The following is a 27,492-nucleotide window of genomic DNA, read 5'->3' as shown; positions in this document are numbered from 1 at the left end:
GAGGGCTTTGTGGGAGTTAGTGGGGGAGGATGCCAGGAACACCTGCATTGGGCAGTACTGCCTGCCTGTGGTCCTGAGGTTGGTGCCATGCTTTGGGACTGAAGGAAGGGGTCTGGGATCTCTACTTGGGTCAGGGGCTAAAAGGCAACCACAAAGGCCAGCGTAGTAAGGGGTTAAGAGTGCGTGAGAAACCCAAAGGGAAGCCTATCTCAATACAGCTGCCCCACTCCCATCTCCCACCTGAGAGGACCACGTTTTATCTTCTTAAAGGAGCCTGTGGGTTTCCTCCCAGAATACCTCAGATAGGAGAAGGCACTTAGGTCACTCAGAGAAAATTTGGCACAGTAGACAGATGGCCTTGACTCTGTCTCTCTCGTCCAGGTGCTGAGGGACGTCCTCAAGGATCTCTACCACCTGCTGAAGCACGTGGTGTGTTTGGAGCCCGATGATGTGGCCAGGCTTCATGCCCAGCTAGCCCTGGAAGAGCTGGATGGGATCATGAGAAACTTCCTGTTTCCGCCACAGAAGCTGGAGAAAAAGATCACGGTCTTGCCATAGACCAGCCTTGAAGGACTTGGAGGAGGCAGAGGGACCAAGCATCCTGAGCAGTGTCCAGGCCTTCCAGCAGGTGGCCCCACTGCCCCTTTGGAGCTGGCAATATGGCTGCCCCTGGAGGTGGCTTTCTGTCTCTGGTCACGTGTGTCTTCAGGCGGACCTTCCTGTATCATCTGTTTAGTCACACTGCATCCAGCTTAAAGTGTGTACTCATGGAAGAGATTACAGGTCTCATTGATCTGAACATTTTTCACTGTCCTGTAGCATTCAGAGAAGGACATCTACCTGATGGAAGTATCTGTTCAACACAACCGATGGAGTTTGGTTAATTAACCATTCTCTTACGACTTCAGTATAGAAGAGGTTGACCACTCACCTATCACATACCTGATATTCTTCCCTGCTGATGGTCCCTTTTGTGATGAGGAGCAGCCAGGGCTTGTCATCCTTGGCTGCTCAGGAGGCATTTCAGAGGATGGAGATGCAGTTGGTGGTAGGGAGGGAAAGGAATTTGTTACCAAAACGTGCAAAAATGGAATAAAATAAACTCAGCTGGAAAGAATAACAGGTCTGAATCTGGTCCTCTGCTATTGAGATGAAAAGCTGTAGCATTAAGGAGGATTTGATCTCCAGAGAAAAGAATCAAACTGGTTGAATCTTCCAGAGAAGAAGGGTAAGCGCTGTGTTTGCCCTCCCAGGCCTTTTTCTTTCACTTCCTCTGCTGCTGTTTGCACAGAGTTGCCCTGATAATAGGAGAAAAGAGCCATGAACATCTCAGATAAGAGCTTATATCCTGCCTTCAGTCTTATGCTCCTTTAGATTGAGGAATGCTTGGACAGTGTGTTCATACTAAATGCCTGTTGGAAGTGTGCTGTTTATTGGTGACCTGATGCCATGTTTACTGAAGTCATTTCACATGTAGTGCTATAGATGTCTTTTTACCAATTTACATATTTCGACCTCTGAATTTTGATTGCAGCTAAAAGAGAAGACAAAAAGGAGAAACTGGATGACTGCTTCAGATAAGCCATCTCTGTCATCAACACCTTGGTGAGGCTAACCCAGAGTCTTTAACCAGTCATCAGGGATGAATTTTGTTGGAGTCTTATCCCTACTCTCTGTTGACCAGGCCCCAGCAGAAGCAAAACACAGTTTCCCAAAACTCTCAAGTGACTGAAGGATCTGTCTACAAGCAGGTCCATTTGCCAGTTAACCTCAGACTATTTCCCTCTAGCCAAATTACAGACATGGTCCTTAGCTTAGAACCTTTGTGGTGAGCAGTGAATTAGAACGTAGGGAGTCAGGTGTTTTTAAGGAATATTTCCATTCAGCTAGGATATTAAGATTATTCCATTCTCCAGATCAAAGATGTCTAGAACATCAGGATTGGACTTTCAGATCAGAGACGAATCTCCTGTGGACCAGTTGGATAGACACTGAAGTTTTTATTTCTTGGCCTTCCTCTAACTAAACTCCATACCACCCTCTTAAGATAATCAGATGTGTCAGACCGTTGGTTTAATTTACAACTTTATTTGCATTAAATGCATTACAATTCTTGGGACATACCCTAATGGATCAACTTGATTAGACTGAGAAACTCTCCAGTCTAAATACCCATCTAGCGAGTGCCTCGCAGAGTATCCTGGTCCCTTTATTTCCATTTAGAAGTTGTCTCTTAATTTGAATTATTTGGCAAGTGGCTAAAAGCATTTGTTCTTTATTGATTTTGATGGATTCAATTTCAGAGAGTGACTTTTTCTGTCCTTGTTACCAAACTCAAAGGGTCATTGTGTGTGCTAGTTGCTCAGTCGTGTCTGACTGTTTGTGGCCCCCTGGACTGTAGCCTGCCAGGCTCCTCTGCCCATGGAAGTTTCTAGGAAAGAAAATGGAGTGGGGTGCCATTTCCTACTCCAGGGAATCTTCCCAGCCCAGGGATTGAACCCATGTCTCTTGCATCTCTGCGTTAGTAAGTGGATCCTTTACCATTAGCACCACCTGGGAAGCCCGAACTCAAGGGGAGGGATACCTTAATGTCACCCTCCTAAACACCAAATATGACTAAAACGTGAAAAGTTTCCAAATTATAACCTCCCATGTTTATCTGTATAGATGTTATATAGATATGTATATCTATATACATTTCCATCCCTGAGAAAGAGCATGAGAATTTAGAGCTTTAGGATAATAAGAACACAAAACTTAGAAAAAGGTACAGAACTCCAGGGGCAGATGGCAGGAGCAGTGGTGACAGTTCCCTGCACAGGCCCGTAAGGTGTGTCTGCTTCTGTGTCACAGCTGCGTCCCTCCACTTGCCTCCGCCTCTGCTCATCTCTCCTCCTTCTGGGGCCATCTTCTCCTGCTGCTCCTCGGGGCTCCTCCCTCCGTCTCTGCCACCGAAGCTCTTCTGGCCTCTCACCTCCAGTTCCTCCACTGCATAGTGGCCCCAAGCTCCCCTGTATCACTCATGGGTCTTTTACTCGTGCTCCTTCCCTTCCCTGCTTCTTCTTCCTCTTCCAGGCCCGCTGGCACAGCTCCCTTGATCTCCAGAGGATGGGACTGTGGCAAAAGACCAGCAAGGGGCCGAAAGCTGTGGCTGCAGCCAAACCCAGGAACTCTACCCAAGTGTCAACTGCTTCATCAGGTTAGACTTCTCGGACACACTGGATGGCTTCCCTCTCTGGTGTGCTGTCCTTCCTCCTCGGCACATACCTGCCCTTTTACACACCCTCTGTTATTTATTTATTTATCTATTCGTTCATTCATTTATGCTGCACTGTGTGGCATGGGGAATCTTTAGTTCCCCAACCAAGGATCAAACCCTGCATTGGGAGTGTGGATGGAGTCTTACCGCTAGACCACCAGGGACGTCTCCACCCGCTGTTATTTAATCAGAAATCTCCTAACTTGCATTTTGCTCCATATCATCTCTCCAAACACATACTTTTCCATATTTTCATGTTCTTGTTCTTTCTTCACCTCTCTTCTCCATTCCTTCACTTTCCTATGGCTCTGTCAATCCATCCCCAGATAACAGCCAACCAGGGACGGTGGGTAGGAAAGCAAATCACAGTGACAACAGTTTGTTGAGCACCTACTATGTGCCAGATGCTGTACCAGGCACTGAGAACACAGCAGACCTTCAGGGAGAGCTGCCACTATAGCAGAAGGAGCCAGACAAGAAATAAGATAAAGGATAGAATATCAAATGGTGATAAGTGCTATAGGGAAAACTGAGGTCAGGAATTGGTCTGCGTATGGGCTGAGAGCTATAAGTTTGGATAAGTTGTCCAGAGAAGGTCTCCTGAGAAGCTGATATTTGAGTAAAGATCAGAAGGAGATGAAGGAGCAGACATAAAGATACTTGGAGGAAGAGCAGTCCAGGCATAGGAAGTGGCGAGTGCCAGGGTCCAAGGTGGGAGAGGAGAGAGGTGAAAGAGGAGGGATGGTGTGAGCCCACTGGAAATGGAGGGGAGGGGTGTGGGGCGCCTGGCCTGTGGACCACTTTGAGTGAGGTAGGGGCAGCCACAGACCTATTTCCAGCTGAAGCCCCTTCAGCATGTTTTTGGTGTTTTTTAAGATTCTTTTTTTTCTTTTAAATGTGGACCATTTTAAAGTGTTCATTGAATTTGTTTAATATTACTTCTGCTTTATGTTTTGGTTTTTTGGCCAGGAGACGTGTGGGATATTAGTTCCCTGACGAGGGATCAAACCTGCACCCCCTACGTTGGAAGGTGAATTCTCTTTCAGCTTGTTTTTGGAAAGTACTTTGAGGCCAAGGTGATGAAAGCTGTAAAATGGGAAATACACTGAGGCAAAGGGAATTCATACCCAACCATGGATTTTTTTCCCCTCAGTCCTATGGAAGCAGTGAGCCCTGTCCCCTTTCACCACCCTCCTTCTTTGGCAGCAGAAGAAAGAGGACAGCAGCCCTGTGGGTCTGGCCTCCGTCCCTGCCCTGCTCCAGCTCTTTGTCTGTGAGGCTGTGAGTGAATGGAGCCCTGCCTGCCACCTGCCTGTGACTCGCGAGCAGTCCCTCTGTGGAGGGACAGCCAGGGCGAGTGAAAGTTGATCAGTGGGTGGGAGGACAATTCATCTGACCTGTGCACAATCAGACTGGCCTCTGCAGTCTCTGCACAGAATCAAAGGCTCAGCTGGAATTTCAGTGCAAGGAGGGGAGTCAGAAAACGGGAACTGAGTTTCAGGGTGGGCTGTGGGAGGCAGCCACTGTGCCTGACCGTGGAAGAGGAGTAGGCATGTGCTTCTTCCCCTGCCTCCTGGACAGCAGCAGGCATGACCTCTAAGGGCCCAGCTGTGTCCTCCAGCGAGTTCTGCAGCCATGGAGCTTCTGCAGTCACACGCGGCAGCCTCACTGCAGTGTGTGCTCCTCTCCCTTCCATGCACCACTTGCTCTGAGCTGCCTGGCTGCTTGGGGGTTGGGAGTTGTCTTCTTACAACACCGGCTGCTGCCAGGGCTCAGGGCTGTGCTCAGTGTACCCGTGCCTGCCAGCCGTGTAGAGGGAGCACAGACTCACATCACCAGCCTTGAAAGGGGCTGTTTCCAGTTACTCAAAGGGTCCTCCTTGTGGTCCCTCCCCACTGTCCTTCGTGCTGACTCAGGGGGTCCATGCTCCCAGAAGGGCTCAGGTGTTACCTGTTTCCACCCCCAAAACACTCTGCATCCCTGGGCATAGAAGAGCAAGGTCAGTCCCTCTGGGTTTCCTTTAGTTTCCTTTCGTTTTTTATCCATGAGGTTGTTTGATTCTCAGGACAGCATCGTGGATCGGAGAGGCAAGCTATTGTTACTCCTCTTCGGTGGAATTTGGCCAAAGTCTCCTGAGGGGTTGAAGCAGACTCTTTTGAACATCCATTGAATGCTAGGGACCCTCTCCCCACAAAACTAGTATAGCAGGAAAACACTTCCAACTGGAGCACAGTTTGGGAAACATTCAGGGGCTCATGTACACACAGAAGCCCTGACACATGAGTCCCACGAAGCAGTGGTTGAATCTCCAAGGACCTGTGCTGAGGGATGCTGGCCCTGTGCTGTCCCCTGCCCTCAGAGTGCTGACGAGCAGCAAAGCCAGCTCCTCAGGTACAAACGCCCTGGCTGCATCTGTCTGTCTGTGCATGCACATGTGTGTTACATATGTTTTATGCATTATAACAGACTTAAAGTATATGTGACAAAGACATACTCACCTCCACTCCTACCCAAGGTTACCACTGATCGGCAGTTGGGTATATATCCCCAGATCTTTCCTTCCTTTCCCCCTTTTCCCAAATGAACACTCAAATATACATTACTGCTTTCCAAAGGAAAAATGGGATTGTCACCATAAAGACTGTCCTGTGTATTTTTTTCTTAGTCACATATCTTGGAGACATTCTCAGTACTTACAGACTCTGCCCTGTGATGTGGTGTGTCTTCCATTGTATAGATGAGCCACAGCTGGTTTAAGCATTTGCCTCTTGATTGTCAGCTGAATTATCTCTAATTTCCAGTGCTTCTCAAACATAACTCTTTGCATCTTGAAGTGTTTCTATAAGTCCTAAGAGGTTGGAAGAACAGATTGAAAAGATACAAATGTTTTCAGTGTTTGTACCAAAACGTCCATGAACCCACTTGTGCTGATCATGTTCCTCCATCCTCAGCTGACAGTGTGTTAAATAGCCATGCCATACAGGTTCAGTCACCACAGTGTAGTGTTAACACCATTCTCTAAAAAATTCTGGCCCAGGGAGTCTTCAGAGGATGGAGTTTTCTGTGGATCACAGCCACTAATGGAGCACAGTGACACTCTTTGCAGCTATGCTCACCGGCAGCCAGCTATAAGTACTCATCCTGGAGAGAGAGCCCAAGTCCCCCAGGTCTGTTCAGAAGTACCTGGACAAGGCTCTCCACTCTGAGACTCAGTCCTGTGTGTTCAGGGTGTGCCTTCTCATGGGGTTAGAAGTGCCCCCTTGATAATGACCGTGATTCCCAAGGCATACTCAGGACCTAGGGTCTGACGGCGACTCAGAGTATCAGGTTCATCCTGTAAAACCCAGGTGGAATGATTGCTGGAGCTCCACATCACCTTAACACTATAAAGAGCTTATTATGCTCTTCTCTATACCTGACCTTTATTAATCCACTAAATCCTCACACTGGGCCTATGAGGGAGGTATTATTATTATCCCTGTTTTGTAGATGGGAAAACTGAGACACATAAGAGGCTAATTACTTGCTCCAGATTACGGAGTTAGTGAAAAGTAGCCAAACCAGTATTTGGACTCAGTCTGACTCCCAAGGCTGGGCTTTTAGCCACTGTGCTTTGCTACCCAATAGACAGACACTATGTTTCCAAGTGGTAAAAAAACACACACACTTTTTTTTCCTTTCCTTTTTTAATATTTATTTTATTTATTTGGCTGTGCTAGTCTTAGTTGCGGCTCGTGGATCTTCAGTCTCTGTTGTGGAATGTGAATCCTTACTTGCGGCATGTGGGATCTAGTTCACTGTCCAGGCGTTTAACCTGGGCCCCTTGCATTGGGAGCATGGAGACTTAGCCACTGGACCGTCAGGGAAATCCAAAAAACTGTTCTTAATATCAGTGAGGATAAAGACAATGGTTCCCTGCCTGTTCAGATGGAGCATGTGTTTCAAGGTAAACCTCAGGCCAGACTCCCTCCAGATAGTGTCCTTGTACATCAAAACCCAACTTCAAACACCAGAACTTGTTACACATACTGTATTTGACCTTGTCCTTTGTTCAGCAGCCGGACATGAGATTTGCTCAAGCCCCCTAGCCTGTCTGCTTCTGTACTTAGACAGCTTTTGTAAATCGCTCATTGATGGACCTGTTCTTTCTGGGGTACCTAAGGCAGTAGACCTCTGAGGCTGCAGAGCTGCTGTGTAGGGGCATAGAAAATGTAGCAAGTCTTCCCATGAGCTCTAATCAGAACCCAGAAATGTCTCCTTAAAGGTTTGTTGTTTTTTTTGTTTCAATTTTTCACCTCTTATGAGCAGGGTTTCAGTTCTCAGATTTCAGTATCTCAGAATAACAATGGATGGTTTTAATTCTTGGGTATATATTTCCTGCATATATACATTGACACCTGTATTCCATACCATTCCTTCATAGAAAATGAGACTGGAATTCATGGGCCTATTTTGCAGAAGGGGAAAATAGGGTTCAGAGAGAGAAGTTCTTAAAAATGGAGAGAGAAACGGAGAAATGAGTGCACTAGAGCAGAGAAGCTTCTGACATTATTCGCTAGTTTTGGTTGGTTGTTTGCTCTGCTGGGTCTTAGTTGAGGCACACAGGATCTCAGTTCCCTGATCTGGATGGAACCCTGGGCCTGCTGCATTTGAAAGCAACAAGTCTTAGCCACTAGACCCTGGGGAAGTCCCTGTTCACTGGTTCTTATAGGAACCAGGTAGCCAGCACCTAACTCCATCACAGAGATGCAGGGGCGCCAAGGGTGGAGCTGCTGTTGTGAGGAGCCGCTTCAGAGCTGCAGGAGCATCCTCTCTGCTTGGGGGACTGGGGACAGCTACTGGGCCTTTAAGTGGTTTATTAAATGAGGTAAGGTTTAATCTTCATTGTCTGCCCTAAGAGCTAAAGCCTGCTTAGAACAGTGCCTGGGTGGGGCTTTTCAGAGGTACAGCCCTAGACATCACACGCATAGGTAGCCAGGCGCTGGGGAGAACAAAGCTGCCTGCTCCAAGTTTCCAGAGTCTCTAGAGCTTGAAAAGGCTCCCCAACCCCTACCCCGCCCCACCCCCCACATTCACACACACCTTTATTAGACCACACACCCACTTTCCACACTTTAAAACCTGTGGTGACCATATTAATCCTAGGGAAAGGCCTGCCTGAAATTAGGCTGTCTGTACTAAAAGAAATGTGGTGCTGATGCTTCAGAGAGCTGGGCCTGGGGTGAGTCTCTACCCTCCCACCACCACTTCCCAAAGAAACTGTATCAGTGTTGTTCAGAGATTGCAAAGAACAAGGCTCCAGCATATGCCTTGTGGGAGTTGCTCTGTGGCCAGGGCCAGGACCATGTGAGAGAGAGTCGTCGGGACTCTGTGCCCCAAAAAAGAGCAGCCCAGATCCACCACCCTAACCCATCCTTCAGGGAGGAAAAGCCCTTCATGCACAGAAGTCCTGTCATTTGTGAAATAAACAAATCCTGGTTGCTATTTGGCAACTCTCTCCTCCCTGGCTTTACCCCTGTTATCCTGGAAAAAGCAGGCAACACTTCTGCCAATGGAAAGGTTGTATCAACCCCATTCCAGGTAGATTCAGAGATCTGGGTACACGCCTAGGTAGTCCCCATCCACCTCTGTTTATCTCCTCGGCTCTCCCTGCTAATTTCTACCTCAAATTAATGTCTTTTCTCCTTTTCCTTTTTACCTTGTGGCTCAGTAGTTCATTGGTTCATTGTTAAGTCTTTGAGGTCACTTCATTCAGACCAGTGTGGCAGGCAAGGTGCTGGGTAGACACTCGTCTACTCTGGAGCTCAGCCCCGGGACTGGCTGGTTGGTTGCTGTCCTCCAGGTCACAGAGATGTACTTGCAAACCCATGTGAGGAGAATCCATGGGATGCGTGCTCAATGCTGGATGCATAATAGAATCTCCTAGGGAATTCAATAAAAATTCAAGCCTGGAGCTCTCCCCCAGTGATTGTGACTAAATTGATCCGGGATAGAGTCCAGGCATTCATGTTTTTAAAAAACCTCCTGGAGTTTTAAAAGTCTAATGTGCAGTAGCCAGACATGAGAACCGCTGCATTAGCTTATCTGGTGAGAAAAGGATGGCAGGGGGCAGGAAGAGAGAAAGACACAGAGTGTATGTGTTAGGGAGGTGTCCTAACAAAAAATACGAGTGTGGGACATATTTGGGGGGGTCTCTCCCCACAGAGGACTGATGGGAACTGCCCCTACCATTGGCTCTTCTCCAGTTGCTTTTATGGATGATGGAGCTTTGGACCTCCTCTGTGACAGTGACTAACTGTCTTTAATCAAGAAAGAGGACATGAAGCAGAAGTACGAGCACATTTAAGAACTGTAATTGACAATACTGTAACAAAGCCCAGGTGAATATGGAACGAGGTTACCTTAAGCAGTTTGTTCCCCTCCTGTTGATCCTTGGTCCTACAACTGGAGCTCTAGGCTGGGATTGTGTCCCGATCAGGTCTGAGAAAAGTGAGTGTGTACTTGTGTAATGAGCGAGTATGCACGTGTTGGTTCTGGGTACAGTATGTTATGTGCACGTGTGGGTGTGGACATGCCCATGGTTATCAGGATGGGAGTCGGTTTACAGCACCCAGAAAAGACAGCCTCTCCCTGGGCAGGAGTGCGATGCTGCTGACATCATCATTCTTGGAAATACGTTTTTTTTTCAGGAAGAGCATCCTCTCAGGGTGCTCCTAGAGCCCACATTTAGAGTGCCTGCCTCTCTTCCCCAGGATCACCATGACCCTGGATGAGGGACTGAGTGGAGGTTGACACCAGCTGGGTTGTGCCAGGCAAATCCTGTGCCCTGGTTCAGGGTTGTGTTGCCAAAAGGAAAGAATCTTTTTGGAATTCACTCAGAGTTGCTGGATGAGCAGGCCCAGATCTACATACTCCCTTCTTCCCCGCAAAAAATCTCTTGAACAGTTCGAGGGATTTAAATAAAGCAAATTAACTGGAGTTTTGGCGGCCACTAATCCTGCATGCTGGCCCTCCCAACTTCCCTGCTTTTTCATTAGACTGAGGTTGCCGGACCTTTTGAACGTGAACCCATATATGATGCTATGTCCCACCCAGCACCAGTTTCTGTGAATTTACAATTTATATAATTTTATATTATTTTTATTTATTAATTTTTTCGATGTGCTGGGTCTCCGTTGTTGCACGGGCTTTCTCTAGTTGCAGAGAGCGGGGTCTGCTCTCTAGTTACAGTGAGGTGGCTTCTTGTTGCAGTGGTTTCTCTTATTGCAGAGCATGGGCTCTAGGGCATGCAGGCTTCAGTTGTTGTGGCTCATGGGCTTAGTTGCTCCGAGGCAAATGGAATAATCTTCCCAGACCAGGGATCAAACCTATGACCCCTGCATTAGCAAGCAGATTCCTATCCACTGTACCATTAATAGAATATTTGGAGAGTACAGAGAAAAAAGCAAAGAGAAAAATTCATTGACCTACCACCCAAATCTGATATTAATATCTGGGTGAATTTCTCTCCTGCTTTTTAATTCATAGGATTCAAAAGAAAACAGCAATGTTATGCAGTCATTCATACATGATGATTTTTGTATCCTGCCTTTTCATTTAATATTGCATTATAAGTATTTTTTGCATATTCCTACATTCTCTTCCTGAACATTATATTTAGTAGCTGCACAATATTCCACCAAGAAGGTAGATTATGCTTTAAAATCGCCTTCTGGATTTCTTTCTTCATTCACCTGAGGGAGGGAGAGGAAGGAAAGATGGCCAGGAAGAGCTTTTCCTGTTCAGGATTCCAAGAAAAGCATCTCCAAGTCTGGCTTGATACTTGGTTATCGTTCTTGTGTGCCCTTCTAATCCTGACCTTCAAGCCACCATAAAAGAACCTGGCCCCTTAGTAGGAACTGGCAGCCCTGCCTCCAGTCAAGCAGAGGCCCCTTAACGTTAAATGAAAACGACCCTTCCATCCAAGGAGAGAAAGACTAGAGTTAAAATCTAACCACTGTAACTGCAGGACAGAGAAGTCCTTAAGCCTCCTCCTTCAAACGTAGCACCTAGAAATGGTACTGATTACAGACTACTTGTCGGTAAGAGGGGAGAGCTATGAAAGGATAACTTTGTTTGCTGGTAGCTGCCTGGCTGCTGTCAAGGCACACACCTTCCACTTTGAATTATGTATTAACTAGTATTGCAGATTAAGCTGCCTTGAGGACAAAGCCCTATTTAGTCACCTGGGAGACATAGCCTGCTGCTCTTTGGGGGCCAATTTAAATTTCACCTTCATTAGCTTTGAGAGGTTTTGATTGTGGTCAGCCCAGAGGAAGTTGATGGGATGAAGCCTGGAGAGATTGGAGGAGACCTCATGGCTTGGTTGCCATCCTCCATTCTGCTTGCTTTGCTAGAAGCTGTGGGCTGGGTGCCAGGGTGGAACACTGAAGCGTGAGGTCAGAGGGCACGGGGGAGCTGTGGAGCTAGAACATCCCTCTACCCGTCCTCTGCCCAGTGACTCAGTAGGCAACCAGTGGAGCAGAGCAGCACCTGGCAGGGCTATCCCACAGCTTCAAGCATGAGTGATGACAACAGGGATCGAACAGCAGGCTCCTATTGGCACAGGTATTTGAATATTTCATGGGTTTGGATTTGAAAATTAGTTGAAAGGTGAGATATTGGTTTGTAGTAGTGTCAGATTCAGTCACCTCAGACCCTCCAGAGCTTTGAGAATGGCCTCTTCAGCCCTCCAAACTGTAGAAGTCTCTTTCCCTTGGTTACTCCACCACCTGTAGTCTCACTTGTGCCTGGTAGTTGACACTGCCAGCCCTCACCTCCACTTCCTGGAGGCAGCACCAACAATTCACACAACAGCCCTTTCTCACCCTTTTGTTGTGATTTATCTACATTCTAGGGCTTCCCAGGTGGCGCTAGAGGTAAAGAACCCACCTGCCAGTGCTGGAGACTTGAGAGACTCTGTTTAGATTCCTGAGTTGGGAGGATCCCTTCTGCATCCCAACAGGTCTCCTACCCAACTCCTAGTCTTTACCCCAAAGTACCAAACAAGACTTATAACCTCTTACTGTTTTGCTCTGACATCTTCAGTAGGTCTCTGTTACCTACTGGATAAAATCCAGACCATTCTGTCACCCAAGGCCCTCCAGAATCCGTTCCCAGCTTCTTCCTCTGCAGGTAGACTATCAGGCACTTTGTACATGGCAGCAGCGATGCAGGTTCTTAAGTGTAAATTTCTTGTTTCATGACTGGTCTTTGCTGGGCTTTGAACACACCTCACACATTCCTCTGCTGCTGCTGCTGCTAAGTCGCTTCAGTCATGTCTGACTCCTAGCGACCCCATGGACTGCAGCCTACCAGGCTCCTCCATCCATGGGATTTTCCAGGCAAGAATACTGGAGTGGGTTGCCATTGCCTTCTCTGGACACGTTCCTCTACTTTCTCTCTTTTAGAATGTTTGTTTGGCTGTGTTAGGTATTAGTTTGTGGCATGCAGGATCTTCGTTGTGGCTCACTGGCTTCTCTAGTTGCTATGCACAGGCTTAGTAGCTGTGCTGCCACGAGGGTTTAGTTGCCTTGTGCCACCACATGGGATCCTGGGCTTCCCTGGTGGCTCAGATGGTAAAGAATCCGCCTGCAATATGGGAGCCCTGGGTTCGATCCCTGGGTTGGGAAGATCCCCTGGAGGAGGGCGTGGCAACCCACTCTGGTATTCTCGCCTGGAGAATCCCCACGGACAGAAGAATCTGGCAGGCTACAGTCCATGGGATCACAAAGAGTCAGACACGACTGAGTGACTTAGCACACATGTGGTATCCTCGTTCCCCAGCCAGGGATGGAACCCATGTCCCCTGCTTTGGAAGACCAGTGGATTCTTAACCACCAGGGAAGTTCCTCCTCTATATACTCTTTATTTGTAAATGATGCCTTCTGTCTAGAATGCTCCTGCCGCTTTTCGTGAAACTCTGCTCAGCCCATACCAGCTCAGAGATCTCTTTCATGAAAAAATCTTCAAATTCTTCTAATTGGAGTCTCTCAGCAACATTTAATTATAAACTTTCTTCTATGGTAACAAGTTTTCAAGTGTATTTGTCTTCAAAATGGATAACCATTTAGACAGCAGAGACCAGCCTGAGACTTTGCAGGGCCAAAAGCATCCTTCTTGGCTCAGAGCAGGTCATATATGAATGTTGAAATACCGCATGAACCTTCTGCCACAGAACTGAATAGGAGGCTTACCCTCTGGAATCTGGGTAGCAGCTAGTTCAGCACCCTCTGAAATCACGTTTTTAAGTAATTGTATATGGAATTATTCCTATTTCTAAATCCCCAGTGGTAAGCAGAGATAAATGTGAGCTTGGTTGTATCAGCCCCTTAAAGATTCCCCAACCCACCTCCCCCTGAAGAGACTAATGCAAATAGGGCCCAGCAAAGTGGATGTTAATTACAGGCAAATTCTGCCTGGCCACAAGGGTAAAGCTCTCCTAGCTGCCCGATCACACTAGGTTGCCTGGCCCTGAAGACCAGAAAAAGAGAATTTGCTCACCAGGGGAAGCCATTTAGGGGGTCAAGCCAGTGGATATGGGCAGAGTGTTTACTGTTCTCATAATGGTGCCCTGGGCCTGCTGTTTATTTCAGAGGTTTTAATTGACTAGTGAGGTGGTGCTATATCAGCTCACCACCTATAAACCTCCCTGGAACCAGCTGAGTGAGTTAGGCACTAAGCCTGTGGGACAAATTTGGAGTCTTGGAAATTAACTAGGCATGAGATGATCCCGGAGCAGCCCCAGGAAACTTGCACCCGGAGAAGTCATGCTGCTGTGTTGCTGAGGGCAGAAGGGATCTTTCCAAACCGGCTGCTCTGTTCCTTAATTGTCTAAACAGGTCACTTGCAAGCAGCCAGTTGGCCGGATCTGACTCAGACACATTTGGCCTGACCTGTGGAGTGTTTTTTAACGTTTGAATTAGTAGCTAACACTTCAGTAGGAGAAGACTTCACATAAGAATCTGAATTTCTGGCTTCTCCTAACGATAGAGCACCTGGCCATGCTGGGCCATCTCTCTCAAAGGGACATCCCCTTTAAATGGGACATTCACTTCCCACCAAGCTGATCACTAATTTTTTGTTGCTGCCCAGCCTCTGCTTGTTTCCCCTGTTCTAATAATTTGTAGATTACAATGGGAGGTAGAATTAGATAGCTCTTCCAGTCTGGCAACTCCAGACTCTATAATGCCCCTGCGTGTAGAGGCAGTAGTTAGAGCTCAGGGAGTCCATAATGCAATTGAGATAAGGCATTTTTCATGAATACTGAACTTCCTGCCACCAAGCGTCACACCCTAGAGGGATAGGTATGTAGAATCCATAGCATTGGCAAGCAGATGCCATTCTCTGGTTGAAGTTGGCTGGAGTTAACCTTTACTGAGCACTTACTCTTGGTTGGTCTTTTCAATCTTTATGACAGTCCTGTCAAGCAGATAATCAGTCCCATCTCTGGGATGAAGATACTGAGGTTAGTGCCACATGGCTGGCTAGTGACAGAACTTACTCCAAGGGCTTACCCAAGGTCTTCTCTCTCCACTTGAGCTTCAGTAGCTGTGATGCATAGGCTTAGTTGCTCCTTGGAAGATCCCCTTGTGGGATCTTCCAGGATCAGGGATCAAACCCGTGTCCCCTACATTGGCAGCCAGATCCTTAACCACTGGACCATCAGGGAAGTCCTTGAACACTTGTTATAAAAAGCACACGAAAAAGGAATGTTTAAACTATGTAGCATATTAGTGATGATTTTCTCAAGCAAGAGTCCAAAATGATTTGGTTTATATACTGCAGGATGGGAGTGGGTGGAGATGTGTCAAGGTCTGTTTACCTGGGAGACTGAGGCGTGAGCTCTGTGGCCCAGTGTGAGTCATGGTGAGCCCCTCAGACTTCTGAGAGGAGCAACTTGCAGACTGCAACTCACATTCCTATAAATTTTCATAGCAGTTGTCCCAGGGGTATCCAGGATATGTAAATTCATTTTTTACTAGTCTTCAATTATAATACATCCAAGATTTTCCGAGATTTAGAAACCATTGTGTTCAGCTGATTGTAAACTTCCTTCCTTGAATGCTAAGAACTCATCTCTGCCCAACTCTACCCCACCCCACCTCACCTCACCCAGGTCTAGCGTCAGCTTTAGGGAACTTAGAAACCTCTGGTGATAAGGTCAGTTGGGAATTTAGGAAGTCGTGGGTGTCGGAAGTAAAGGTGTAAAAAAGGGGAGGAGGAATTGGTTTTGGCTCTAGGACACAGGGAACTTTCAAGGTTCTTGCAAAACCGTTGTAGCTCTTGAAAGCCTTGAAGTCATCAGCGCCCCACTGCGGAATTCAGAGCTTGTCAAAATTGTTAAAACCTTTGACCATTTTTTTTTTTAATTTAACGAGTATTGTCTTCTGAGCCTTTTTTACCCCCAGCAGGAAGGTTCTGCTGTTATAGCTTTAGGTTTAGCTTTTTGTGTTCTACACAAAGCACAGCTCCGCGTGCAGCAGTCGGGGGATTTCTACCTGCTTGCTCGCTTTGCAGGGTGAGTAGGGTTCGAGGCTTAGAAGACGGGGCGTGGGGCAGAGGGCAAGTGAGAGTCACAATTTTGGAAGCCCCTATGGGTTATACTGAAGTTAACTGCTTCAGGTTCCATGTTGAGCACAATGACCACCTCTTCCCTGGGCAGTTGGTCCCGGGCTGAGCGCGGAGGAACTTGGCTTTTGGCTTCGGTTGGGAAACCCAATTTCGGAGTGTGCGGAGACTGCGAGTCTTTCCGAACAGGAGGAGCCGCGTCCACTCGGGACCCTGCGTCCCACCGCGCGCCGGGCTTCCCCCGGCCAAGTCGGGAAGGGGATGCTCCCTCGCGGCCCTCAGGGAAGCCCTCCCACTCTTCCCAACTTTCCCGGCCCCAGGGCCGTAGGAGGGCGCTTCTCCCGGCGGGGGCGCGCTGGGTACTTAAAGGCTGCTCGGCGGGGCCAGCGCTCGTCAGTCGGAGCGCGCAGCAGCGGCGGCGCACGGTGGAGCGAGGCGCGGCGGCGAGGAGCGGGAGGAGGGGCATGGAGCCGCCGCGGGCCTGCTGAGCACCGGAGCGCGGGCAGCCGGCGGCACGGTGAGCGCGGGCCTGGCTACCCGGCCAGCCCTCTCAGAGGGGCGGGCTGCCCGAGGAACCCGGGCTCCAGGGGTGGCGCTTGCTCAGCCCAGCGGACCCCGCCGGCTCCCCCAGCCAGCCGTGTGGGTGCTGCGTGCAGCGCCGCGAGGCAAGCTGAGGGCTGCGGCATCTCCAGGCTTCCCGGCGGCTGTTCCTGTAGCCCCCTCCCCATTGACCCCTCCTCCCTTTCTTCATCCTCTCCTTCTCCAGCCTCTCCTCCCTTCCTCCCTTGCGGCTCCTGTTTTGTGAATGGATTAGGAGGTGGACGACGGTGAGGCGCACCAGGCTGGCTGGAGTCTCGCTGCCCCAGGCCGGCCCGGGTGTTCGCACCTGTCCAGGCACCAAGATGCTCGGGGCCCTGGTTACTGCGGGTCAACCAGGCCGTGGCCGCAAGTACCCGCAGCCTGGGCTCCCCTTTCCTTGGGGACTCGGAGGGGCTGGGAGGGAGGCCGGGCGCAAAGAGCCCCTGCCCCGCGCACAAGTTTCCGTCCCGCCGCGTGTGGGCCCCGCAGCAGGGCACACCTGTCAGCTGGAGAGGCTACAGACTGGGCAGCCCCGCGCAGTGTCGGCAGTAGATTGGGGCGTTCGTCTTTGGCTGGAGGTTTTCTCTTTTCCACGTCTCTCGGGGTAGGGGGAGGGCTTAGGGCGCGTCCCCAATCTCTTGCCCTTGAAGCCGGGTGCGCATTAAGCTACAGGGGCCGAGCTCTCCTGGATCTCCTCTGAGAAAAGCGGGTGGAGGGGGACAAGAGGCTCCTCTCCGCCGGCTTGAGGGGAGACACGGTCCCCTGTCTGAGCAGGGCCACTTGAGGCGGAGCTGGCACCAGAGCCTGATTGCACATAGGGTCTCTGGCTGCGGGACCTTCTTGGGGGTATAGGGGTGCCAGGATAAAGCGTTTAGTTCCTGAGCGGGGAAGGAGGGGTCCTGCCCGGGAAAGGAGGGGGCCGGCGACACTGAGGATGCCGCCTTTGTCTGCAGGCACACTTTGCCAAGGTAGCGCCCGTCCCCCCTCCCCCCAAGAGGTGAGTGGGGCCTGGTCCGACTGATTCCTTGCATTTTCCGTTTCTTCCCGGCTGGGTCGTGGGAAACGGGCACGTGGGTGTGGCTGGCACCGCCTTCGTTAGAAAGCCAGGGTCTGGTGGGGGTGAGAAGCATGGCCAGTGCCTTCCGGGCTGCGTTAACCTGGTGGGCACCGCCTCTGGCACTGCACCGAGGCGGGGCGCCAGCGCCGGGCAGGTTGCTGGGTTGGCCTCGGCGCCCCCTGCTCTTTACCAGCGCGCAGGCAGGCAGCAGTGCCCGCAGCGCCCCCATGGCATATAAGCTCTAGAGGGGGGTGGGGGCTCTCCTGGGTGGTGGATGCAGGGCCTAGGGGCCCGGGGACTGCAAGCGCGTGCGAGAGCCCCCCGGGGGGTGGGGCGGGGGAGACAAGGACGGCTGGGAATCTTGCAGAGGAAGCACAAGGCAGGCTCCCCGGGACAGCGGGGCAGAGCGCCCGGAGGCCGAGCTTCCCGGAGAGGTGAGGCTGCCAACAGCACTTTCCGGACCGAAGCTGCTGGAATGCTGCTGAGGCCTGAGTCTCCGGTTGATTTAGGCACCGACTACGTGTTCCTCACCCCTCCTGTGTGAGAGGTGGCAGGGGAACCAGCCCCCTAGCAAGAAAGTATGTTTGTGTTGAGGTGGCAGTCAGGAGTCAGTTTGAGTGAGACCTAGACTTGGAGCAAGCTTGGAAGTGAGACCCCTTTGTCTGTAAAGGGTGGGTGGTGGTGGTAACAGGATTCTCCAGATCAGGCAGTTGGCAAGGAGAGGAGATGGGGAGAGGGCCTCAGAGTAGCGGGCACGGAGCTGTCCTCATCAGCCTTCCCCCAACCCCTCCCCTCCCCCACTCAGTCCTTCAGGGCTACTGTTCAGTATAATGATTTACCTGGGACCTATGGAACAAGAAACCATTGGAATCCCTCCCCCAAGGAGTTGCTAAGTCCCAGAGAATTTGGGCAAGATCAGGCAGCCAGGGCGATAGTAGGGCTGTGTCTCCAGCACAAGGCTTCAAGTACCAAGTGCTAGACTCGGCTCATTAAAACCCAGCTCTTTTCAGATGGGCAGATGCTGGAAGTCCTGAGTTTTCCTAACAGAACCTGCCAGCATTTCCTGGAGTAGCGGGGCAGGGGTACAGGGGTACGTGGACGGAGATTCCATGCAGGCACTAGGGCCAAGTGGATGGGGCTTCCTGGCAGGCACCCGTCCTGGGCTGCTGGGCTGCTGGGCTGCTGCAGTGGCAGCTGCAGTTCCCCCTGGTGCCCCAGTGCTGGGCTTCCAGGAGGGCTGTCCACACCCCAGCTCTCATTTCCTTTTCTTTCCCTTGTCTGCTTTTCCTGGTTACTTTCCCTTTTTTTTTTTTTGCTGCCTCTCAAGTCAAAGAGAAAAAGATGAGAAAACAGAGAACATTGGTAAACTTTCTCTTACAGATTTAGTTGTTTTGAGAAAGGGAAGCTGTTTCCTCCTTTTTTCCCTCAGGCACCTCTCTCTGTTTCCTGCTCTTTCTCATCTTTTCCTTCCCCACTTTCTTCATGGGTGTGATCCCCTGGTGAGTATAGGGCATAAAGGCTGCCTAGCTGCCCTTGCCCCTCCACTTCCTCCTTCTTCTTGGCTTTTCAGATGCTCAGAGCTTCCTCTGGCCTCAGGCTCACCGCTACTGAAGCTTACCTGTGAGAGCTTTGGGTCAGGTAGATCCCAGTTCTGCCACCAGCTAGGTCTCTCTCAGATCTCTCTGGCTTGGGTTTAGCTAATGATAGTAAACGCTGCTTTGAGTGCTTTATGTATATAACCCATGTAATCCTCAAAGCTGTTAGGAGGTTAGTGCTGCAACACACATTTTACAGATGAATAAGGGGTAGAACAGGCACACAGTAAGTGGCAGAGCTGAGCGTTCTTGCCTGGAGAATCCCATGGACAGAGGATCCTGCCTGTCCTCTGTCTGCTACTAAACTACTACTACTACTGGTCTGGCTTTCGCATCTCCAGTCTTAGTCATGTTCAATAAATGGTGATGGTTGTTATTAGTGGATCATTTCCCCAGTTCTAGGCCAGGCCCAGAGAACATGCCCCCATGGCCATTGACCAGAGAAACTGCCTCCCGCTGACCCACTTCTCCCACCTTCTCCCACCAGATGCCGGTGCAGCTGACAACAGCCCTGCGCGTGGTGGGCACCAGCCTGTTTGCCTTGGCAGTGCTGGGTGGGATCCTGGCAGCTTATGTGACAGGCTACCAGTTCATCCACACAGAAAAACACTACCTGTCCTTTGGGCTGTACGGTGCCATCCTGGGCCTGCACCTGCTCATCCAGAGCCTGTTTGCCTTCCTGGAGCACCGGCGCATGCGACGGGCAGGCCGGACACTGAAGCTGCCCTCCCCATTGCGGCGCTCGGTGGCGCTCTGCATCGCTGCGTACCAGGAGGACCCCGACTACCTGCGCAAGTGCCTGCGCTCAGCCCAGCGCATCGCCTTCCCCGACCTCAAAGTGGTCCTGGTGGTGGATGGCAATCGCCAGGAGGATGCCTACATGTTGGACATCTTCCACGAGGTGCTCGGTGGCACCGAGCAAGCCGGCTTCTTCGTGTGGCGCAGCAACTTCCATGAGGCGGGTGAGGGTGAGACGGAGGCCAGCCTGCAGGAGGGCATGGACCGCGTTCGGGACGTGGTGCGGGCCAGCACCTTCTCGTGCATCATGCAGAAGTGGGGAGGCAAGCGAGAGGTCATGTACACGGCCTTCAAGGCCCTTGGTGATTCGGTGGACTACATCCAGGTGAGGGTGCTTCCCTAGGTGTGTGTGGATGTGTGGATGTGTTCAGCCAGCCAGGCATACTCTCCTGGGGAAGTTTAGGTCCAGTCTGGGTGCCCTGTGTCTTGTATTTTCCTCCCCTACACTTCAGAAGGCAGTAAACACAGTAATTTTAAACAGCTGTCCTGGGGTCAAGAAGACCTAGGCGGGAATCTTGGATCTGCTGGTGCTTTAGCTGAGTGAATCTGGGCAGGTCTCTGGACTCTGGGCAGGTCTGTGGATTGGTATCCCCAGAGTGGCAAACAAGTGTATAGCATTTACTTTATACCAGACACTGTTATAAGTATTTCATGTGTTTTAGTTCTTTTAATCCTCACAATATTCCTAGGGGATGGGTACCGTGCTTATTTTTACTTACAGAAACTGAGCCTGCAGTGCAGCTGCCTAATGCCTAACTTGCCTCATGTCGCACAGCAGTAATGAGCAGAGCCAGGAGTTGGGCCCAGGCCGTTTGTCCTTGTGCAATACTGCCTCACCATTGACAGCACGGGGATGAGCCTCTTCATAAAGTGTGGGGAAGAGCAAAAAAGAATCATGCTCCAAAGCACTCAGATAGTTTTAGTTATGGGTTGATGAAAAGTCTCACTCTTTCTGGTGTCAGGTTCTTGTCTGTGAGGTGGAGGGACACACGTGCGAATTAGCCCCCAGCTCAGTGCTGCAGCCATCTTGGCAGGGCCAGGACCCCAACAGACCCTGCCTCGCTTCCAGCTGAAGCGGGCATTGACACCTCCTTGAAAATTTTATTATGTTGACAAGGTAACACGGCTCCAGTTTTCATATAACAAAACCTAGAGAAAACTGATCAAAGATTATGCATCTCAGTACCGAGTAGAAACTGACACCCAGGACCCAGATTTGTGGTCCAGCATCTGTTCCCCCTTCTCTGTTCCTGCCCTTCTGCACATATGCCCATTGCTTGAATGAATAGCAGCTGCTGTGGTCGCCCACCTACGTACCAGCACAGTCTTGCTGACAGCATGTTGCGTACTCCAATATTTAAATTTTCTATACGGTACCCACCTAAAATTAGCTTGCTGCAGATTTTTTTGTCTTGGCTGTTTGGCAAGTTGTACCCTCGCATAAGAGTTGGTACACCTACCTCTTCCTGCCTTCCTAGGCCCAAGGGCCTCCTCAGCGCCAGAGAGGGAGGGCTGTGAGACAGGTCTTAATTCTGCAGTCCGTCTAGGGTCAGGGGCCTTTGAGACTTGCCAGTGGACTCAGACGACTTAGAAAAAGCCCTGGAGCCCTGGCACAGGCTCAAGCCGTAGTGACTGCTGTCTATTCCCTCGAAGCACAGGATCCCCTCAACCCTGCCCTCCCACACCTCTTCCTTTCCAGTGTGTTCTGGTGGGTCAGCACATGGGCTCACCTGGGGCAGCCCTGGGCCTGCCTGTCAGTGAACACTCTGGATTTCAGTCTGTCTTCATGAGCCCGCTGAAGGTGTCTTTCCCTCTTCAGGAGATAACCCTGCTTCAGCCAGTGGGGAAGCCCAGGCAGCCGTTTCCTAACCTTGCTCAGTTGGAAAGACCTCCCTGGGATGAAGGAAGTGCTGCAGTGTGAGGAATGAGAGTCAGGGCTGGAGTAGTTGTGTGACCAGCAGCGCTGGGAAGCTTGGCCTATAAGCTGAGGAGGTTCTGGGAGTGTGGCCTGAGCCTCCTGCGACCTTCCCAGTCTGGGCCAGTGCTGTAAGGATGTGTCAATGGGGAGGCAGGTCAGAGTGGCTGCGATGACTCTGGCTGGTTCCCCTCTGCCCTCTGCTGCTTGTCTGCAGTCACTGAATCTTCCAGGATGGAGAGAGAAAGCAGAGGGTTGGAGTGCAGCCCCCTTCCTGCAGGCTAGTGGGCTCTCACTCAGCAACTTTAGTAGAAGAATTCTAGGCTTTTGCAGACTCTGGGCTCATCTGTGGATACTGTTTCTTGCTCTGTTGGGGTCAGGAAGCCAGTTCCCCTACCCAGTGGCTATTTGGGATTTTTACAGCATCTCAGTAATTTTCTAAAATGTAGACAAGGAGTCAGGCAATAAGGTAAGTGTTTGTAGTACAGGTTCAACTATTAACAACAATGGGTCACCTAACAGAATCAAACCAGGAGTCTCCCATGGAGGGGAGGGTGGGTGGGCAGGATTTGATCCAGGTTCTGAGTGGAGGAGCTGCTACCAGCTTCTAGGCCCATCCAGAGCTGGAATCTAGGTGAGAACAGCCCTTGGCTCTGCTGGGCCCTAGTCCGGGAGACCTGGCCAACAGGGCACAAGTGGCCTGGCAGCCACACTGGTGGGGTTGTGACTGGGCTAGATACACCCTCCACTTGGGCTGGCTGTCTAAGAGACTGAAACAGGGCAGCTCGGTTCGTGATGATCCCGTGAGCAAGCTTTGGTGGTAGCCTCTGGCAGGAGCCATTTCTCAGCCTTCTGAGCAATGTCTGCTGGCCTTGCTCGAGCCACAGTGCCTGATTTCAGTGACGTTTTCCTTTCTTCCCAAGGACCCCAGAGAAATATAGTAAGACCACTTCTGAGGAGCCTGGCTCAATCAGGGCTAAAGATCTGTCCAGTACTAGACACTTTTCCCTTTCTGGGCCCACCACTGAAAGTCCCCTGGGTTCCTCTCTCAGCCAAGCAGCTATCAAGTCGGTACCTGAACTCTCCTGTTTCTTACTTCCCTCGGTAATTCATCTCACCCCTTCTATTTGGCATAGATCTCTTTGTTAGTGGTTTGAAGTGTGTCTGATGAAGGGGTTATGTCCCTTAGGCAGTGAGCCACCAGGGGTGGGGTGGGTGTGTGTGTGTGTGTCAGAATGGACTGACAGTACCTTCCTTCTGCAGGTGTGTGACTCTGACACTGTGCTGGATCCAGCCTGCACCATTGAGATGCTTCGAGTCCTGGAGGAGGACCCTCAAGTAGGGGGAGTCGGGGGAGATGTCCAAGTAAGAAGTAACCAAGGATTCCTGTGGGTGGAGGGTCTGGATTCTTTCTGCTTCTTCATCTAATTGGATATACTGGGGAAGTGGGCATTTTGTTTTGGAGGGGGATTTCCTCTTTGACAGTTTTATTGGTACCAAAGGGCTCATCTGCTACCCACCCCCTTTCCTGTTCTATTTCCACCAGGGGCAGGGGGGGCAGAAAATTACTTGACTGGTATGTAGAGAGCCTGTGCTGCTGGGAGAGGCACAGTATTCTGAGGCCATCCATCCTAGAGAGTGCTTCCTTTTTGGCCAGTGGTGCAGCAAGCACCTCCAAAGTTAGACCCCCTGAAAAACGCTTGCTGTTGGGGACAATGCAGTGAAGAGCTCTGTGCAGTATGGTATGAATAAAGGGCCAGATCTTCTTCCAAGGGAACTACTGGCAACATACCATGTCTTTCCAAGAAGCTTTCCAACTGCAGAAAGGGTCAGTGTAGGGGGCTGGGGTGTTACTTTGCTTCTTTCTCAAGCCTTTCTCTCAGCCGCCACCACAGGCTGCCTCCTGAGATTGAAGGTGGCTTTGGCTGCTAGAGCACTTCATTGGGACAGTTGGTGCATATGACACAGAGGAGAGGTGGGGCTGGTGCTGAGAAGAGTTGACTGGGTGTGGTTGCCTCCTCTCAGCCTCTGGTTTCCCATCTCTGAGAGAGCTGGGACTTGTGGACAGAAACTAGAGCCAAGGGCTACAGATCTCAGAGTGTAAGGAGGCCTCCTGTTCTCTGGTGTCTGTCTCCTGGGGCTCTCATCATCAGGCAAGGAGGCCCAGAATCTCTGGTTCCCTTGCAGATCCTCAACAAGTACGATTCATGGATCTCCTTCCTGAGCAGTGTGCGGTACTGGATGGCCTTCAACGTGGAGCGGGCTTGCCAGTCCTACTTTGGCTGTGTGCAGTGCATCAGTGGGCCCTTGGGCATGTACCGTAACAGCCTCCTTCAGCAATTCCTAGAGGACTGGTACCACCAGAAGTTTCTGGGCAGCAAGTGCAGCTTTGGGGATGACCGGCACCTCACCAACCGAGTCCTGAGTCTTGGCTACAGGACTAAGTATACAGCTCGTTCTAAATGCCTCACGGAGACCCCCACCAAGTACCTCCGGTGGCTCAACCAGCAGACTCGCTGGAGCAAGTCTTACTTCCGGGAGTGGCTCTACAACTCTCTGTGGTTCCACAAGCACCACCTCTGGATGACCTACGAGTCAGTGGTCACAGGTTTCTTCCCCTTCTTCCTCATTGCCACGGTCATACAGCTCTTCTACCGGGGCCGCATCTGGAACATTCTCCTCTTTCTGCTGACAGTGCAGCTAGTGGGCATTATCAAGGCCACCTACGCCTGCTTCCTGCGGGGCAACGCAGAGATGATCTTCATGTCGCTCTACTCCCTTCTCTATATGTCCAGCCTCCTGCCGGCCAAGATCTTTGCCATTGCTACCATCAACAAGTCTGGCTGGGGCACCTCTGGCCGAAAAACCATCGTGGTGAACTTTATTGGCCTCATCCCTGTGTCCATCTGGGTGGCAGTCCTCCTTGGGGGGCTGGCCTACACAGCTTACTGCCAGGATCTGTTCAGTGAGACAGAGCTGGCCTTCCTGGTCTCTGGGGCCATCCTGTACGGCTGCTACTGGGTGGCCCTCCTCATGCTGTACCTGGCCATCATCGCCCGGCGATGCGGGAAGAAGCCAGAACAGTATAGCTTAGCCTTTGCTGAGGTGTGATGCAGCCCCCAAGCAGAGCGGGACGAGTGCAATGGGTAAGGGAGGGAAGGGGAACAGAAAAGACAGGGTGGGAGGGAGAGGGAGTGCTGTTTAAGTTTCTTAATGGTCCAAAGTGCAAAGAATGGTGACTGTCGTATGGCCTGGGACAGCTCTGCTTCAAGGAGGCAAGTCCAGTGCAGCGGAGGAGAGGCAGAGGAGGCATACTGTTTTCAGGCCGCTTGTCTGTTGCCTCCGCACATACAGGTGGCCTCTGGGCAAGATTCCACTTCCTCCCCTGAGATCCAGAGGGAACTCAGAAGTGTGCTAAAGCAAATAGTAAGTTCCATTCAGTGGCAACTTCTCATGGGTGAGTGAGCAACAAGGGCCCAAGGAAAGGGGTTCTCTTAGTCCACCTGAACACAATCAGAGGTGGTGGGAGTACTTTTGAGTGATCTGGGCCAGCTAGTAACATGTCCCCACCTCAATCTAGTTATCAATGCAATAAGATTGTGCCTGAAATACAAGGCCCAGAAGCCTGATCTTTGGGCATCAGAAAACAGGGTCCGGGAATGGTGCTTTCTTATGTGAAGTACCTCATTCCGCATCTCAGCATCCCAAGGATGAGCCAGACTAGCAGGGAGTTAGCACTGTACTGTTGTTAAGTGTGTGTGTGTGTGTATGTGTGTGTATATATGTTAAAAAAGAAAGCTGGCCAGGAGGAACAAACGGTGGTGGTGGTGGTGGTGCTAAAAGCCATGGGTTACAGGGAGGCTGGGAGCTGACAATTCTACCTGGAAATTGCCCAAACATCTAGATTAGCTTGTCTGTGATCTCTTCTAAGAAGGTAAAATGTTCTGGTCATCTACCAAGAAGATTAAACCCTAACATGATGAGAAAGGAAGTGAGGACTTGGGTATTACAAGCTGTATACTCCTGAATTCCTCTCTCAAATTCAGCTCTGAGTCTAAGCCAGCCTTCTCACTTGGCTTCCCTTCACAGTGATAAGTCACCTCTCCCACCCTCCTCCTCACCGAGTTAAGTTTTGCAAGGTGGCAAGTGAGACAGAGCCTAGGGCTCTCATTGGCCCCTCTGCAGTAGGCCAGCCTGCCGTCAGCATGTGGGGGGAAAACTGTTAGGAGTCTCTGACCAAACTGGCTGCAGCCTGGAACTGCCTGGACAGGTTCCTTGGCAGCTGGACAGCACACATGACATTCAGGCTATAGTTCTTGACAATCACCTCTAATGGAAAGCTTTTCAGCATTCCCTAAGTGAGCCCTCAGTCCAAGCTGGTCATCGTTGAGACTGTCCATTCTCCTCAGTGGCTTCTCCAGGGAATTCTTACAGCCAAGTTGTGGATAGTCACTACTGCACTTGCTTGCTCCTGTCCAGAAATCAAACAAGGGGATGGAACTGGTATCTAAATTCTAAGGTTCTTGTCTTCTCTCACGCCTCTTGAGGATGTTTGGTTTTCCTCTGCTTTTTTGGAGAGGGTGTGAGGGAAGGCCATTTTCTACAGATTTGCAATCCACAAGACTGCTCTGAGCTCTTGGGTTTAAAACCTGGGATACTGACTAAGCCTTTGACTTAGGGGTCATTTGCTCCAGTGTGCTCTCTCCAAATGTCCACTCCAGAGGGCCTGCTGACCTGTCAGAACCAGCACCAAGGTGGAGAGTAGTTGAGGGGCAAGCCTCTAGTGTGCCCAGGTGCTACCCACAAAGGAACTAGGTGCACTCTGAGTCAGACTGGCAAACCCTGGTGCTTCCCTTCATCACCCGCCAACTCGTGGGTTTTCCAGGTGCGCCAACACTGCTGCATCGCATAGGCCTCAAGCTTCTGAGAAGACTGTTGGTTGACATCAGGCCTAATCCAGAAGGCTAGGAAGAGGCAGCAGGCATTTGCTAAAGGCAGTTGTTCCGGGCTCTTCCGTGTTTTTGCTGGCCAAGAAGTAAACTATTTTGAGCACTACAATGGAGGAAATCCGGTCAGCCAACTGCAGAGCTGACTTCACTAAGGGCTTGTTTTTCTTCAGCATTTACTTGAAGGTTAACGTGGGATGGACGCCCAGATGGAGAGTCTGGGCAGTCCGCCTCTCAGCTCTGCCTTGCACTTAAGAGATCACCAACTTTCCCCAGGTCGAGCAGGCAGGTACAAGTGGGCTCACAACGTTTGACCTCGACTGGTTTTTCTAAGTTATTTTGTACATTTTTCAGCAGCGAAACCAAACTGGGTCTTCAGCTTTATTCCCGTTCTTGCAAGGGAAGAGCCTTTATACAATTGGACACGTTTTGGTTTTTCCTCAATGAGAATTTTAACCCTCTTTTGTATTATTTCTACAATTTGTAAACATATTTATTTTTACTTTTTTTTTTTTTTACTTTCTGGTGAAATTTTTTATACTGCACTTATTTGTCAAAATAAAGAATCTCACTTAAGGCTGGTATCTCTGAACTCCTCCTTCCCTCTTTGAACTAATGAAAGGTCTGTAATTCAGTTCCAAGATGGGTATTTGAGGCAGAACTAGTTTTGTCAAGGTAATTCCAATGGAACTCAGAAGCAGGTAAGTTGTCAAAGCTGCCTCTGGACCTGGGGA

The 27,492-nt window shown here is 50.4% G+C and overlaps 2 protein-coding genes across 6 annotated transcripts in view; both read left to right on the top strand.

The window, feature by feature from the left end:
* Positions 1-1,504, top strand: part of TANGO6 (transport and golgi organization 6 homolog) — a 184,815-nt gene extending 183,311 nt beyond the window's left edge. Inside the window, exon 18 of one of the 2 annotated variants that reach the window (XM_027516145.1) lies at positions 382-1,504. In XM_027516145.1, the coding sequence (XP_027371946.1) occupies positions 382-558 (177 nt within the window). In that variant the 3' untranslated portion in view covers positions 559-1,504. The remainder of the gene's footprint in view (positions 1-381) is intronic. The other variant, XM_027516146.1, reaches the window with a different exon arrangement.
* Positions 1,140-27,334, top strand: HAS3 (hyaluronan synthase 3). Of its 4 annotated transcripts, XM_027516151.1 has the most exons (6): positions 1,140-1,228; positions 1,535-1,605; positions 3,076-3,199; positions 19,587-20,222; positions 23,076-23,177; positions 24,000-27,334. In XM_027516151.1, the coding sequence occupies exons 2-6, from the start codon at positions 1,565-1,567 to the stop codon at positions 24,921-24,923; spliced, it is 1,827 nt and encodes a 608-aa protein (XP_027371952.1). In that variant the 5' UTR covers positions 1,140-1,228; positions 1,535-1,564; the 3' UTR covers positions 24,924-27,334. The 4 variants fall into 4 exon arrangements, with proteins under 4 accessions (XP_027371952.1, XP_027371953.1, XP_027371951.1 ...); XM_027516152.1 differs by lacking the exon at positions 3,076-3,199 and having other exon boundaries at positions 1,215-1,228; XM_027516150.1 differs by lacking the exons at positions 1,140-1,228; positions 1,535-1,605 and having other exon boundaries at positions 2,486-3,199.
* The last annotated feature ends 158 nt before the right edge of the window (positions 27,335-27,492 follow it).

The sequence above is a fragment of the Bos indicus x Bos taurus genome, chromosome 18 (assembly GCF_003369695.1).
Source record: "Bos indicus x Bos taurus breed Angus x Brahman F1 hybrid chromosome 18, Bos_hybrid_MaternalHap_v2.0, whole genome shotgun sequence".
NCBI classification, from domain to species: Eukaryota; Metazoa; Chordata; class Mammalia; order Artiodactyla; family Bovidae; genus Bos; species Bos indicus x Bos taurus.
Note: the sequence above shows the minus strand (reverse complement) of the source record. Positions and strands in the feature narration are given on the sequence as shown.